Below are 15,778 nucleotides of genomic sequence, written 5' to 3'. Positions count from 1 at the left end.
ACAACATCAAACCAGCTAAATGACTCAAAACACACACAAATAAACAGACAAGTTTACTCTCTAGGGTGGCCACACCTACAGAGGATCTTTATTATCAGTAAATAAGAATACATCCGGTTTCTTCATGCAGCCTGTTTATCTGTGTAATGAGAGCATTTTTCATTAGGGCCCAAGCCCTGAAAGGGCGAAGGCCCTATTGTTTTCCTAAGGATTATTTATTATTATTATTTTGTAACCTTTTGGGCATTTTTGGGGCCCTTAACGTGCTCGAAAACTCTTGAAACTTTGCACACGGGTCAGAACCCGCGGCCATCAGAGCCGGGCTGAAGCTGGTACCCGGGCGTGGCAGGGCGGCTCGTCAGCGCCCCCTGGAACGGGGTCCGAACACTTGGTCCATAACTCAAACACGTTTGTATGTAATAATATGAAACACGGTGCACATGTTGATCTCATCGTTTCATCTATACCTCACACTCTTACTTTTTACCCCAGCCCAACAGGAAGTCGGCTATTGAGGTTTGTTTGTAAAACGCTCGCAATGGAATGTTAAATACTCCTCCTAGAGCTTTGATCCAAATTCGACGAAACTCGGTCAGCGTGAAGTCAAGACATTGAGGATGAAAGTTTGCGAGGGGATTTTTTATATCTCGAACGGTTTGGCCGTGGCGAGGAAACGAAATCATGGCGAGAAACGTGAACCAGGAAGTGTGTTATAACTTCAGCATACATTAACTGATCTTGATGAAACTTCAGCAGTGTGTTCGCTGTAAGAGGACGATCACATGGATGTGACTATTGTGAGTCAAAGTTATAGCGCCACCAACTGGCAGCAGGAAGTGTGTCACTTTCAAAATGCTTTGATATCACCCTTTTATTTTTACCCGATTTGCTTCAAACGTCATCTGTATAATGTAAACATACGGCAGATGTAGACCTGTGAATGGATTCTTGATATCTTTGAAACTGTTGCCGTGGCGACGCATCAAACGTTACCATTCTTTTAGGATGCTTTTGAGACCCTTAGCATGCTTGAAATTGCATGAAACTCGACAGACACATCACATTTATTAGCCAGTAGACACGTGCAAAGTTTCAGAAACGGGCGTGGTGAGGGCTCAGTAGCACCACCTTTTGACAAAAGTGGGGTTGTTAGTTTTATCTACAGTTACAAAAATCGGTATGTATATTGTACTCCTCGAGCCGGACAACTTTCTAATTGACACTCATTAGCTAGGACCCACAGAAAGTCAGATATGTTTGTTTGAATGTGGTCTTGCTCAATGTGAGCCTACATCTCTGTCTTTGCCTGTCTGTGTGTGTCTGTGTATGTGTGTGTGTTTGTAGGGGGAGGGGGCTTAACCATTTCACTCCTGTGTGTATGGCCTGCATAAAAAATAAATGCCTTAAGCCTGGTATTTTTTTAAATAAGTTTTTTATTTTTTATAAGTAAAGGCATATAACCAGTTTAATTGTAGTGCATTAATAGTTTTATATAATTAGTTTATTAATTAAATTAACTTGGTCCATAAACTTGATCTGAAAATTTGGTCCATAAATCAAACACACTTGCATGTAATAATATGACTTGAGTGTTAATCACATCATGTTTTCAGTTTGAATATAAAATATATAAATTATGTAAAAAAAATAAAGTTGATCCAGCTGGAGCGCAGGCTGAGAATAGCGCTGTCATGACTGGATCACGAGATCATCAGTCATGCCCTCTCATACCTTACGCGCACACCACGCCCACTTACATGAGATCACATCAACATGTCAGCCGGAGGGATAACGAGGGTCGTCGTCGCTTTTGGATTCAAGAATTTCTTACAACAAGATGGCAAAAGAACAGCGCTTTGCAAGACATGCAACGTTAAGATCGCGGACAGTCAGATGACAACCTCCAATTTCGTCCGTCATTCTGCCCAGTAAGTGCTTGTCAATTTGTTAATGTTATCTGGTTAGCTCGTGCGTAGTTAGCTAGCTAATGTAAGTTAAAGGAGAACTCCGGCGCAAAATTACACATTGTTACCTAGTCAACCGTTATCTGGGATTTGTTTTCATGACTGCCGAATGTAAATAGTTTTATCTATAAAAACAGTTTAGCCTATAAGTGACGTCCGACATTCTGCATATTGTGTTATTTTGTTAAGCCCCACTAAAAGCATAAAAAACTGTAAAGCACAATCAAGTTTTCACACTATATTCCAAGACTTCTAAAGTCATTCAATAGCTTAATGTGTGGTAAAATTAATATTTTAGTCTCTAAGTTAAAGTTAACGGAAAGTCATCTCGCCTCAGTCATTCTCCATGCATCAGCTTCACACAGCGCGTCGCGTTCGGTTGCGACAGTAACACGACGACACTCTCTTCAAGATCAATGTTCCCAATATTATACTTTATTTGTAGATAAAGCATAAAGGTCTATGATTTGCATAAAATGACTATCTTGCTGGAGTGGAGTTTATTGCCCTTTAGAATACACTAAGCATTAGTGCTGCACGATTAATTATATCGCAGTCGTAATAGCGATCTCAAACCTATGCAATTATATAACGCAAAATGCCACGATTTTATATGAAATAAACAAAGTAGGGCTATTAGCGCAGCTAATGTCATCCTTTGACTAGTGTTACAAGATCCCCCTCTTATTGGTTCAAATGCCTTTTCGCATTTTGCACGACAAGAAGTGAAAAGCTGCCTGTGAGTGCCCTAGATTAGAATAGATGATACTCGCATAATGCGCATGCACTGACCGTGTGCCAGCCCAGAATAAACAGTTCTCTTTCGAGCTTGAACGAACAATAGCACACACAATTATGCCAAAATGTGGTTTTGTCTAGTATCTTCATAACATAAGAAAAGTCTGGATGAAAAGAGTTGTGCTATGAGGCGCGTGTGAGATCCGCGTCTCGGCAACGGGTTCTCTTAAAGGGCCAGCAGCGAATAAAGCGTTCTTTCAGTAAAGTTAAAAGAACAAAGGGAAATTAGAAAATTACTCACTGATCTTGAGTAAAGAACTTTTGTAGCTTTAATAAGGATTATTATATATATAATTTATGATTCAGGCAGCGCAGACTGTTTGATAACTTTATTCAATTTCTGTACCTGTTAAGACAGGAAGGGCACAGGTAAATATGTTTTTTATTATGGGTTTATGTGGGGATTGTTTGAAGTTCACTTAATTTAAAAGCTGTTATATATTTTTTTAAGCCTAATAATTTTTTAAAAAGTTGATGGCTTTCAATTGATGGAATCACTGTAATGTTGGTTTGGTTGATGGTTTATTGATCATTATAGGTGTTATCAATCATTTATTGTTGTTGTTGTTTTTAGTTTGAGTTGAGAAATAAACATTAATCTGTGTGTGCATTTTACTTTAGAACCAAGCAAGTTGGACTCATGAAACCATTTTATTATATCGGAGTCGCAAATCGCAATTGCAATATTGGCTCAATAATGGCAATATGACATTTTCCCAAATCGTGCAGCCCTACTAAGCGTAGATTATAGATACCATCCCTTCGCTATGTTCTTTTCAATGTGAAGCGTTGCGTGCTGTGACTTGGTGTTGCTTCAAGTGCATCATTCTGCACACGGGATGCGCATGATTGCTTATAATACTTTGGGGAGACAAGGGGGCGTGGCCTAAGGGAATATCACTCGTGATGTTAATTGATGATACCCCGCCATCGCTGATACAACCTTTAGCAGTCATGTTTTTGCTTCTTGAGAGAGAGAAAGTGTGTGTGTGTGTGTGTGTGTGAGCAGTGGCGGTTCTAGGCGGGGGCCTGGGGGGGCCAGTGCCCCTGCGACAACAAGCTTGGACCCCCTTGTGGCCCCCCTAAATATGGAGTCAGTGTGAAATATTTTTTTTTATAGTGTGTCACGCATTGAGCATGACAGTCACTCGTTTCAGTCTTTTGTCTCACACTCCCGTCACACATTGTATTTCTCATGCGGAAAAACTATTAATAATATATTTAATATACGCAATTTCTCTGGCCGCGCCGCTCTCACATGAGAATCAAGCGCGTCTCGCCTGGAGTTCAGCAGTCGACCCTGCTACGCATCAGCCAATCAAAAAAAGAGAAGTGCTACTTAATAGCCAATCAGAAAAGGGCACTATTGTATCTGGGTAAAATTTAACGCAACAACCAATAAAAAAAAGCATATCCTGGAATTGTTCATATGATTCTGTTACAACATCTTCCGAAAGTTTCTTCACCCGTCCGACAGATGAAACTAATCACTGGAGCTCCGAACATCACTTGGAGCACGGAGTAAGTCATGATCTCCTGTTTTAATGTTACAACAAATTCACAACTTGTTTGACAAAAACTATGACAACTTGACTGATGTAAGATGAATCTTTCCCGTAGCGTAAGCTAGCTTACGCAATGCTCGTTCCCTCATCTAGAGAGAACCGAGGTTACGTTAGGTAATCGATTCGTTTCCCATTTAATTAGTATCAGTCTGTAACTTAGACAACAGTTTTACAGCCTGTTCACTGACAACACCTGCTCAGAACAAGTAGTCTAGGCCTAGTCATCTTATTACACGAATCACGATGACTGACATATTGTCACATTATAAACATCTCTCTCTCCAAATAGGCTTAATAATTTAATTAGCACTAGATAAATTAAAGTGTATTGCATAGTCGATTTTATAGGTCACTTTTAAAATCATGTCATATTTTATAATTATATCCTGGCCAAGGATGCATTAATTATTGCTTCTGTCTTTCAAAGATGTCAGGAAAAAAACAATTATAAATTAAAGCTGCAAGCAGCGATGGGCGGGCCCTCGCACCTGTAGCACGTCGGGGTCTGAGGCGGCCGTGTTTCATTTTCTGCAGCTCAGCCAGTGCGGCTGTGCATTTGCCACACTGCTTCGTTAAAGGCCACTTCCTGTTGCCAGCAGGTGGCGCTATGACTGTGGGTGAATGTCGGCATGTAGATTTGATCAGGGCGGGACTCTTGTCAAATGTGTTAAATTTCGTGCAGATCTGGGCATTTACAGCCAAGTTACTACAACTTCCTGTTTCATGGCAAATCATCGACGCCACGGACACGCCCATCGACGAAAACGCGCAGATAGCACAACTTTTCATCGTCAATGCCTTTAGAAGGCACAGCAGAAATTTGAAGGCGATCCGACTAAAGCCCTAGGAGGAGTTAGTTAAAGTACGTAATGAGTAAATCATCCAAAAATGGCGGTAAAATTAGAAATGGCTGACTTCCTGTTGAGTTTAGGGCATCGCTCCAAGAGACTTTTCTGTGCGTCTGGACATGATAGATGTACCACAGAAATTTCGTACATGTCGGTCAAACATGCGACGGGGGCTGCTTTGTTAAATGTCACTTCCTCTTGCCACTAGGTGGCGCTATGAATGTGGGTGAATGTCGGCATGTAGATTTGTTCAGGGCGGGACTCTTGTCAAATGTGTAAAATTTCGTGTAGATCTGGGCATTTACAGCCAAGTTACTACAACTTCCTGTTTCATGGCGAATCATCGACGCCACGGACACGCCCATCGACGAAAACGCGCAGATAGCACAACTTTACATCGTCAATGCCTTTAGAAGGTACAGCAGAAATTTGAAGTTGATCCGACTAAATCCCTAGGAGGAGTTCGTTAAAGTACGGAGTGTGTAAATCGTCCCAAATCGGTCGCCGAATTCAAAATGGCGGACTTCTTGTCGAGTTTAGGGTATGGGTTCTTGAGGCTTTTTTGTGCGTCTGGTCATGATAGATGTACCACAGAAATTTCGTACATGTCGGTCAAACAAGCGGCTGGGGCTGCTTCGTTAAAGGTCACTTCCTGTTGCCAGCAGGTGGCGCTATGACTGTGGGTGAATGTCGGCATCTAGATTTGTTCAGGGCGTGACTCTTGTCAAATGTGTAAAATTTTGTGCAGATCTGGGCATTTACAGCCAAGTTACTACAACTTCCTGTTTCATGGCGAATCTTCGACGCCACGGACACGCCCATCGACGAAAACGCGCAGATAGCACAACTTTACATCGTCAATGCCTTTAGAAGGCACAGCAGAAATTTTAAGTCGATCCGACTAAAGCCCTAGGAGGAGTTCGTTAAAGTACGGAGTCTGTAAATCGTCCAAAAATGGCCGCCAAATTCAAAATGGCGGACCTCCTGTCGAGTTTAGGGTATGGGTTCTTGAGGCTTTTTTGTGCGTCTTGATATGATACACGTCCCCACCAAATTTCGTGCATGTAGGTTGAACGTGGACGAGGGGCTAATTTTTTCCAATTTTCTAGGTGGCGCTAGCGTGCCGTTTTGCCCCGCCCATCTGCGAAACCCACAAAATACGAAATTTTTCACCAGTCCTGACATGCGTGCCAAATTTGGTGAGTTTTTGAGCATGTTGCGGCCCCGAAAATGGCACTTACTTTGCAGAAAAAAAAAAAAAAAAAAAAATTAAAGCTGCAAGCAGCGATGGGCGGGCCCTCGCACCTGTAGCACGTCGGGGTCTGAGGCAGCCGTGTTGCATTTTCTGCAGCTCAGCCAGTGCGGATGTGCATTTGCTACGCTTTTTCGTTAAAGGTCACTTCCTGTTGCCAGGAGGTGGCGCTATGACTGTGGGTGAATGTCGGCATGTAGATTTGTTCAGGGCGGGACTCTTGTCAAACGTGTTAAATTTCGTGCAGATCTGGGCATTTACAGCCAAGTTACTACAACTTCCTTTTTCATGGCGAATCTTCGACGCCACGGACACGCCCATCGACGAAAACGCGCAGATAGCACAACTTTACATCGTCAATGCCTTTAGAAGGTACAGCAGAAATTTGAAGTTGATCCGACTAAATCCCTAGGAGGAGTTCGTTAAAGTACGGAGTGTGTAAATCTTCCCAAATGGGTGGCCAAATTCAAAATGGCGGACTTCCTGGCGAGTTTAGGGTATGGGTTCTTGAGGCTTTTTTTTTGCGTCTGGTCATGGTAGATGCACCACAGAAATTTCGTACATGTCGGTCAAACAAGCGGCGGGGGCTGCTTCATTAAAGGTCACTTCCTGTTGCCAGCAGATGGCGCTATGACTGTGGGTGAATGTCGGCATGTAGATTTGTTCAGGGCGGGACTCTTGTCAAATGTGTAAAATTTCGTGCAGATCTGAGCATTTACAGCCAAGTTACTACAACTTCCTGTTTCATGGCGAATCATCGACGCCACGGACACGCCCATCGACGAAAACGCGCAGATAGCACAACTTTACATCGTCAATGCCTTTAGAAGGCACAGCAGAAATTTTAAGTCGATCCGACTAAATCCCTAGGAGGAGTTCGTTAAAGTACGTAATGAGTAAATCATCCAAAAATGGCGGTAAAATTAGAAATGGCCGACTTCCTGTTGAGTTCAGGGAATCGCTCCAAGAGACTTTTCTGTGCGTCTGGACATGGTAGATGTACCACAGAAATTTCGTACATGTCGGTCAAACATGTGACGGGGGCTGCTTCGTTAAAGGTCACTTCCTGTTGCCAGTAGGTGGCGCTATGACTGTGGGTGAATGTGGACATGTAGATTTGTTCAGGGCGGTACTCTTGTCAAATGTGTAAAATTTCGTGCAGATCTGGGCATTTACAGCCAAGTTACTACAACTTCCTGTTTCATGGCGAATCATCGACGCCACGGACACGCCCATCGACGAAAACGCGCAGATAGCACAACTTTACATCGTCAATGCCTTTAGAAGGCACAGCAGAAATTTTAAGTCGATCCGACTAAAGCCCTAGGAGGAGTTCGTTAAAGTACGGAGTCTGTAAATCGTCCAAAAATGGCCGCCAAATTCAAAATGGCGGACCTCCTGTCGAGTTTAGGGTATGGGTTCTTGAGGCTTTTTTGTGCGTCTTGATATGATACACGTCCCCACCAAATTTCGTGCATGTAGGTTGAACGTGGACGAGGGGCTAATTTTTTCCAATTTTCTAGGTGGCGCTAGCGTGCCGTTTTGCCCCGCCTATCTGCGAAACCCACAAAATACGAAATTTTTCACCAGTCCTGACATGCGTGCCAAATTTGGTGAGTTTTTGAGCATGTTGCGGCCCCGAAAATGGCACTTACTTTGCAGAAAAAAAAAAAAAAAATTAAAGCTGCAAGCAGCGATGGGCGGGCCCTCGCACCTGTAGCACGTCGGGGTCTGAGGCAGCCGTGTTGCATTTTCTGCAGCTCAGCCAGTGCGGATGTGCATTTGCTACGCTTTTTCGTTAAAGGTCACTTCCTGTTGCCAGGAGGTGGCGCTATGACTGTGGGTGAATGTCGGCATGTAGATTTGTTCAGGGCGGGACTCTTGTCAAACGTGTTAAATTTCGTGCAGATCTGGGCATTTACAGCCAAGTTACTACAACTTCCTTTTTCATGGCGAATCTTCGACGCCACGGACACGCCCATCGACGAAAACGCGCAGATAGCACAACTTTACATCGTCAATGCCTTTAGAAGGTACAGCAGAAATTTGAAGTTGATCCGACTAAATCCCTAGGAGGAGTTCGTTAAAGTACGGAGTGTGTAAATCTTCCCAAATGGGTGGCCAAATTCAAAATGGCGGACTTCCTGGCGAGTTTAGGGTATGGGTTCTTGAGGCTTTTTTTTTGCGTCTGGTCATGGTAGATGCACCACAGAAATTTCGTACATGTCGGTCAAACAAGCGGCGGGGGCTGCTTCATTAAAGGTCACTTCCTGTTGCCAGCAGATGGCGCTATGACTGTGGGTGAATGTCGGCATGTAGATTTGTTCAGGGCGGGACTCTTGTCAAATGTGTAAAATTTCGTGCAGATCTGAGCATTTACAGCCAAGTTACTACAACTTCCTGTTTCATGGCGAATCATCGAAGCCACGGACACGCCCATCGACGAAAACGCGCAGATAGCACAACTTTACATCGTCAATGCCTTTAGAAGGCACAGCAGAAATTTTAAGTCGATCCGACTAAATCCCTAGGAGGAGTTCGTTAAAGTACGTAATGAGTAAATCATCCAAAAATGGCGGTAAAATTAGAAATGGCCGACTTCCTGTTGAGTTCAGGGAATCGCTCCAAGAGACTTTTCTGTGCGTCTGGACATGGTAGATGTACCACAGAAATTTCGTACATGTCGGTCAAACATGTGACGGGGGCTGCTTCGTTAAAGGTCACTTCCTGTTGCCAGTAGGTGGCGCTATGACTGTGGGTGAATGTGGACATGTAGATTTGTTCAGGGCGGTACTCTTGTCAAATGTGTAAAATTTCGTGCAGATCTGGGCATTTACAGCCAAGTTACTACAACTTCCTGTTTCATGGCGAATCTTCAACGCCACGGACACGCCCATCGACGAAAACGCGCAGATAGCACAACTTTACATCGTCAATGCCTTTAGAAGGTACAGCAGAAATTTGAAGTCGATCCGACTAAATCCCTAGGAGGAGTTCGTTAAAGTACGGAGTCTGTAAATCGTCCAAAAATGGCCGCCAAATTCAAAATGGCGGACCTCCTGTCGAGTTTAGGGTATGGGTTCTTGAGGCTTTTTTGTGCGTCTTGATATGATACACGTCCCCACCAAATTTCGTGCATGTAGGTTGAACGTGGACGAGGGGCTAATTTTTTCCAATTTTCTAGGTGGCGCTAGCGTGCCATTTTGCCCCGCCCATCCGCGAAACCCACAAAATACGAAATTTTTCACCAGTCCTGACATGCGTGCCAAATTTGGTGAGTTTTTGAGCATGTTGCGGCCCCGAAAATGGCACTTACTTTGCAGAAAAAAGAAAAAAAAAAAAAAAAAAAATTAAAGCTGCAAGCAGCGATGGGCGGGCCCTCGCACCTGTAGCACGTCGGGGTCTGAGGCGGCCGCGTTTCATTTTCTGCAGCTCAGCCAGTGTGGCTGTGCATTTGCCACACTGCTTCGTTAAAGGCCACTTCCTGTTGCCAGCAGGTGGCGCTATGACTGTGGGTGAATGTCGGCATGTAGATTTGATCAGGGCGGGACTCTTGTCAAATGTGTTAAATTTCGTGCAGATCTGGGCATTTACAGCCAAGTTACTACAACTTCCTGTTTCATGGCGAATCATCGACGCCACGGACACGCCCATCGACGAAAACGCGCAGATAGCACAACTTTTCATCGTCAATGCCTTTAGAAGGCACAGCAGAAATTTGAAGGCGATCCGACTAAAGCCCTAGGAGGAGTTAGTTAAAGTACGTAATGAGTAAATCATCCAAAAATGGCGGTAAAATTAGAAATGGCTGACTTCCTGTCGAGTTTAGGGTATGGGTTCTTGAGGCTTTTTTGTACGTATGGTCATGGTAGATGTACCACAGAAATTTCGTACATGTCGGTCAAACAAGCGGCGGGGGCTGCTTCGTTAAAGGTCACTTCCTGTTGCCAGCAGGTGGCGCTATGACTGTGGGTGAATGTCGGCATGTAGATTTGTTCAGGGCGGGACTCTTGTAAAATGTGTCAAATTTTGTGCAGATCTGGGCATTTACAGCCAAGTTACTACAACTTCCTGTTTCATGGCGAATCATCGACGCCACGGACACGCCCATCGACGAAAACGCGCAGATAGCACAACTTTACATCGTTAATGCCTTTAGAAGGTACAGCAGAAATTTGAAGTTGATCCGACTAAATCCCTAGGAGGAGTTCGTTAAAGTACGGAGTGTGTAAATCGTCCCAAATCGGTCGCCGAATTTAAAATGGCGGACTTCCTGTCGAGTTTAGGTTATGGGTTCTTGAGGCTTTTTTGTGCGTCTGGTCATGGTAGATGTACCACAGAAATTTCGTACATGTCGGTCAAACAAGCGGCGGGGGCTGCTTCGTTAAAGGTCACTTCCTGTTGCCAGCAGGTGGCGCTATGACTGTGGGTGAATGTCGGCATGTAGATTTGTTCAGGGCGTGACTCTTGTCAAATGTGTAAAATTTCGTGCAGATCTGGGCATTTACAGCCAAGTTACTACAACTTCCTGTTTCATGGCGAATCTTCGACGCCACGGACACGCCCATCGACGAAAACGCGCAGATAGCACAACTTTACATCGTCAATGCCTTTAGAAGGCACAGCAGAAATTTTAAGTCGATCCGACTAAATCCCTAGGAGGAGTTCGTTAAAGTACGGAGTCTGTAAATCGTCCAAAAATGGGCGCCAAATTCAAAATGGCGGACCTCCTGTCGAGTTTATGGTATGGGTTCTTGAGGCTTTTTTGTGCGTCTTGATATGATACACGTCCCCACCAAATTTCGTGCATGTAGGTTGAACGTGGACGAGGGGCTAATTTTTTCCAATTTTCTAGGTGGCGCTAGCGTGCCATTTTGCCCCGCCCATCTGTGAAACCCACAAAATACGAAATTTTTCACCAGTCCTGACATGCGTGCCAAATTTGGTGAGTTTTTGAGCATGTTGCGGCCCCGAAAATGGCACTTACTTTGCAGAAAAAAGAAAAAAAAAAAAAAAAAAAAAAAAAATAATCCTAACAGTTTCAATAGGGTCCTCGCACTGTTAGTGCTCGGGCCCTAAAAAGCTCATTCACCCTGAGAGGAAAGCCCCCTAAAAAGGCCAGTTTAGAGGATAATTTGCTGATCTTTTTGCAAAAAAAAAAAAAAACCCACAAAAATCGTAGATTAATTTGTAAAAATTATATATATATATATATATATATATACATACTGTATATTCAATGTAAAAAAATAAAATGGAAATTCAAATACAGACTGATATATGTAATGCAAATGTAAAAATATAATGGAAATGCAAATTGTTGGATAATTATAAACATGGTATTTTGCTTATTTATGCCTTCAGTGCAGTGCAGAAAATGATAAGGTCTAAATGTAACTGGCCCCTCTAACAGTACAACTGGCCCCAGCTTGGCCCCCCCAGTTGAAATGGTCTAGAACCGCCACTGTGTGTGAGAGAGAGAGAGAGAGAGAGAGAGAGAGAGAGAGAGAGAGAGAGAGAGAGAGAGAGAGAGAGAGAGAAGAAATGTAACAAAGTTTAATATTGTTTGTAAACTGTGTTTGAGAGAGAGGAAGGTGTTCAGAGAGTCTGTAGGATGTTAAGCTGTTATTTGTTTTATGGACTCAATGTTGAAAATTTAAAACATTTCAAACACACTGTTGGCAGAAGTAAAAAATAAATAATTTTATGAAGTTACAATTTTGTTTGATTCCATGGTGTATTTTACTGAACATGAGTATTTACAATGCAAATTATTGTAATTTACTGGCAAATACTTATCTTGTCTTTTCATTTTATTAAGATCAGATTCTGCATGTAAAATTAAAATAATAAGGTGACTTGACTTGCACTTGACTTAACCTACTACAAGACTTGACTTGACTTGACATAGCCTGTGACTTGACTTGACTTGCCCCCCCCCCCCCCAAAAAAAAAATACTTGGGACTTACTTGAGACTTGACGGTTAAGATTTGAGACTTACTTGAGACTTGCGTGACCTGCGCCCATCTCTGCTCTAAGTTTTAAGACAGTTCAAATGGAAGTTGGGAATTATGTGTTGTTTCAATAAATCTCCTAGGAGAAATACATCAAATTACAACGCATGTGTTTACCAATCACCACCATACTCGGTGTGCATGAAGTCAAGACATTGAGGATGCTCAATTCCGGACGGATTTTTGATATCTCGAACGGTTTGGCCGTGGCGAGGAAAATAATTTTATGACTAAAAAAGGACACATAAAATGTGTTAACTTTGCTCGTTTTACCTACAGTTACAAAACATGCCACGTATATTGTTCTTGTCAAGCCGATCAACTTTCTAATTAACAGTAAGAAGCTCAGACCAAAAGAAAGTCAGATATTGCAGTTTGGATGTGTATCTTGTCTCTATCAGTGTCTGTGTGGGGAAGAGGGAGGGGGGGGGGGGTTGCTGGTGTCTGCGTTTATGTGTGTGTGTGTGTGTGTGTGTGTGTGTGTGTGTGTGTGTGTGGCTGACTGTAGATTTTTTCTGCAAGTCCTTATCTTTTTGCATAACAATTTTGTATTTTTTTAAATGACAAAATATGCATATAACCCTAATCTTTTAAATGTATAGTTTGCTTTAAACAAAAGTAAGATAAATTGGTAAACTACAAATTGGTAATTGAAGCTGAATGAATTTAAAATTAATGTGCTATATTTCAATACATTTGCTTTCCTTAATATTGTAAAACACTAACCTCATTTATATGTGTGTGTGTGTGTGTGTGTGTTTGTATGTATATATATATTTTGCAAAGCCCTCACTGATGCAAGCTCTTCTGCACACTTCTCTTCGACAGTCAATGCGGAGGTTAAGTTTTTGCACGTCGTGCAGAATAACCCTCTTTATATATATATACATATATATATATATATATATATATATATACTTAAAAAAGCGGGGGTTAAGTTTTTGCACGTCGTGCAGAATAACACTAAAGGCACCATATATACACTTAAAAGTGGGGTTGTTAGTTTTATCTACAGTTACAAAAATCGGTATATACATTGTACTCCTCAAGCCGGACAACTTTCTAATACATAGTCATTAGCTCGGACCAAGAGGAAGTCAGATATTTTGGTCTGAATATGGTGAGCCTCTCTCTGAGCCTACGTCCCTGTATGGCAAGCCCTTTTAAAAGCTAAGTTTGCCTGTCCGGAATTAACATTGTAGATATCAACAACGTCTTTCTGTCTAGTCGTTACACTTTGGATAGTTTGTATTATCATTTAAGATATCTGTAACATAATTGTGACTAGTCGAAATGACAGAGTATGGCAAGCCGTTTTAACATTTAATCATGAAAGGGCCAAAGCCTTCGGCACCGCCACCCGGGTGCCTTTAGGTAACTAAAGGAACCGGGGTTGCGGTGCCTCCGGCTTGGGCCCGCCATCGCTGCTCGCAGCTATATTTTTAATTGTTTTTCTATGCCATAGCTGTCTGAGACGAGAGACAGACTGACTAGTCTAGAAGGTGTGGACTATTACAGTACAAGAAAACTTAGTAGAGAAGATGCATCTCCTGAGGAGCTCATCAAGAAGATTGAACAGGTATAGATAACAGATTTGCCATCTACACAAAGGGAAATATTTGGGTTTAATTTTTTATTTGTAACACCTTGTTACTTACGATATTCCATTATTTAATAATTATATAAATATTATTTTCAATAATTATTTATATTTTAGACCTAGTTTGAGTTGTATATATTAATATACTCTTTACAAATTTTCTTGTATAACATGAGACGATGTTGACTTAATTTTAATTTAGTTGGAAAGAAATCTCAATGTAATCTAATCTAAAAATTCTCAGATCGAGAATGTAAATGAACTGATTAAATTTAAGTATCTTCAATAAAATGACTACACAGATGGGTTTATATGGTTTGAAAAATATGCATTCATATACAGTAGGTAAAAATTTTGCTCACTCGTGTGTCTTTGTGTGTTTAGCTTGAGGTGCAACTGGTAGATAAAGAGGCTCAACTCTTGGAAATGGAGCTTGTGTATGAGCAGGTTACGCACCTTTCTCAGCGCATCCAAATCAAAGCTGAGAACGGTAAAGAAGACACGCTGCATCTGGCTAAGAAAGTAAGATCACACATTTACTCTTAACACACAGCTCAGCAACATGGTTGGTTTAGATCAGTCCTAGTCTAGTTTTGCTTCAGGCCCCAGAATTTACATGGACATCAAGTGGTGACCAATAAGAAGAGAAAAAATACCTGATGCCTTAACACCGTGCAGACCTCATTATCTCCAAAATTCTCATTATCTCCACATTTATGAACCATAGCAAGCTCTCTTGCTCTTTAACCAATCCTTCAGCTTAACTAAACGTCAAACTCATGTACTGTGTTACTGTAAATACAAAAGTTCATGTAGCCAGTAGTTGTATCAAACTCATTTACATTGTGTTGGTGTTTGAGGTGAATGAGCTTCAGGCTCAAATCAGAAAGCGCACTCATAAAATGATGGCAGTTGTAGCGGAGCTGTCCATGCGACAGGCGGAGTGTATAACCCTACAGCAGCAGATGAAAGAAAATGAACTACAGCTGGACTTGTGTCAGAGGCGTGTGGAGCAGGGCCTGCCCCCCTCAGATGACATAGAGAAGGAGTGGTTGCGTTACCTTCGAGATCAGCAAAGACGCCAGGCAGACGAAGAGAAAAAAGCCAGGGTAAGACTCCAAATGGCATCAAAGAGACATAAAACTAATTAAACACACACTTCAGGCACAAATGACTCAAATCTTACAGTAAGCGTTTTCATGAGATATGAACTTCTCGGTCACAATTGGTTTATGTACTGTAAATTCATCCTACCATTATAAGGTCAATGTGTCGGATCAGGTCTGTGCTAAAGCACTGATGTCTCTCAGTGTCTGTTAAACCTTCAAATGATAGTTGAATTGTACTTTAATTGAAATATAGAGGTAAATATTTCAACCACAGGGCTAACATCACGTCTGTGTGATACGAATGTGTTTCTATGTTTATGTTTGTTAGATGGCTGAAGAAGACGAGTGGAACCAGCTTCCAAATGGTGTTTACACCACAGCTGAGATTCGACCCAATGCTTACATCCCAACTGATGATCCTTTGCCAGTGCCCAAACACTATGGAGCGCTGGCCCCGTTTAAACCCTCTGAACCTGGTGCCAACATTCGTCATATCCGCAAACCAAAATCCAAACCTATTGAGATATAGCGTGAGTCTCACCTGCAAATTGATGATGCTTACAGATATAAATGTCATTTAATGTCCTGATGTGCTTCCATTTCTGAAGAACTAGTGATGTTAACAGT

The 15,778-nt window shown here is 42.1% G+C and overlaps 1 protein-coding gene across 1 annotated transcript in view; it reads left to right on the top strand.

Annotated features, from left to right (window-relative positions):
• Positions 1–15,778, top strand: part of ccdc146 (coiled-coil domain containing 146) — a 41,156-nt gene that overhangs the window by 20,300 nt on the left and 5,078 nt on the right. The window contains exons 15-18 of the mRNA XM_089126714.1: positions 13,908–14,021; positions 14,427–14,564; positions 14,903–15,151; positions 15,480–15,681. Coding sequence (XP_088982840.1) covers positions 13,908–14,021; positions 14,427–14,564; positions 14,903–15,151; positions 15,480–15,680 — 702 coding nt within the window. The 3' untranslated portion in view covers position 15,681. The remainder of the gene's footprint in view (positions 1–13,907; positions 14,022–14,426; positions 14,565–14,902; positions 15,152–15,479; positions 15,682–15,778) is intronic.

Source organism: Pimephales promelas, chromosome 24, assembly GCF_988280905.1.
Source record: "Pimephales promelas chromosome 24, fPimPro1.hap1.1, whole genome shotgun sequence".
Taxonomy (NCBI): Eukaryota; Metazoa; Chordata; class Actinopteri; order Cypriniformes; family Leuciscidae; genus Pimephales; species Pimephales promelas.
Note: the sequence above shows the minus strand (reverse complement) of the source record. Positions and strands in the feature narration are given on the sequence as shown.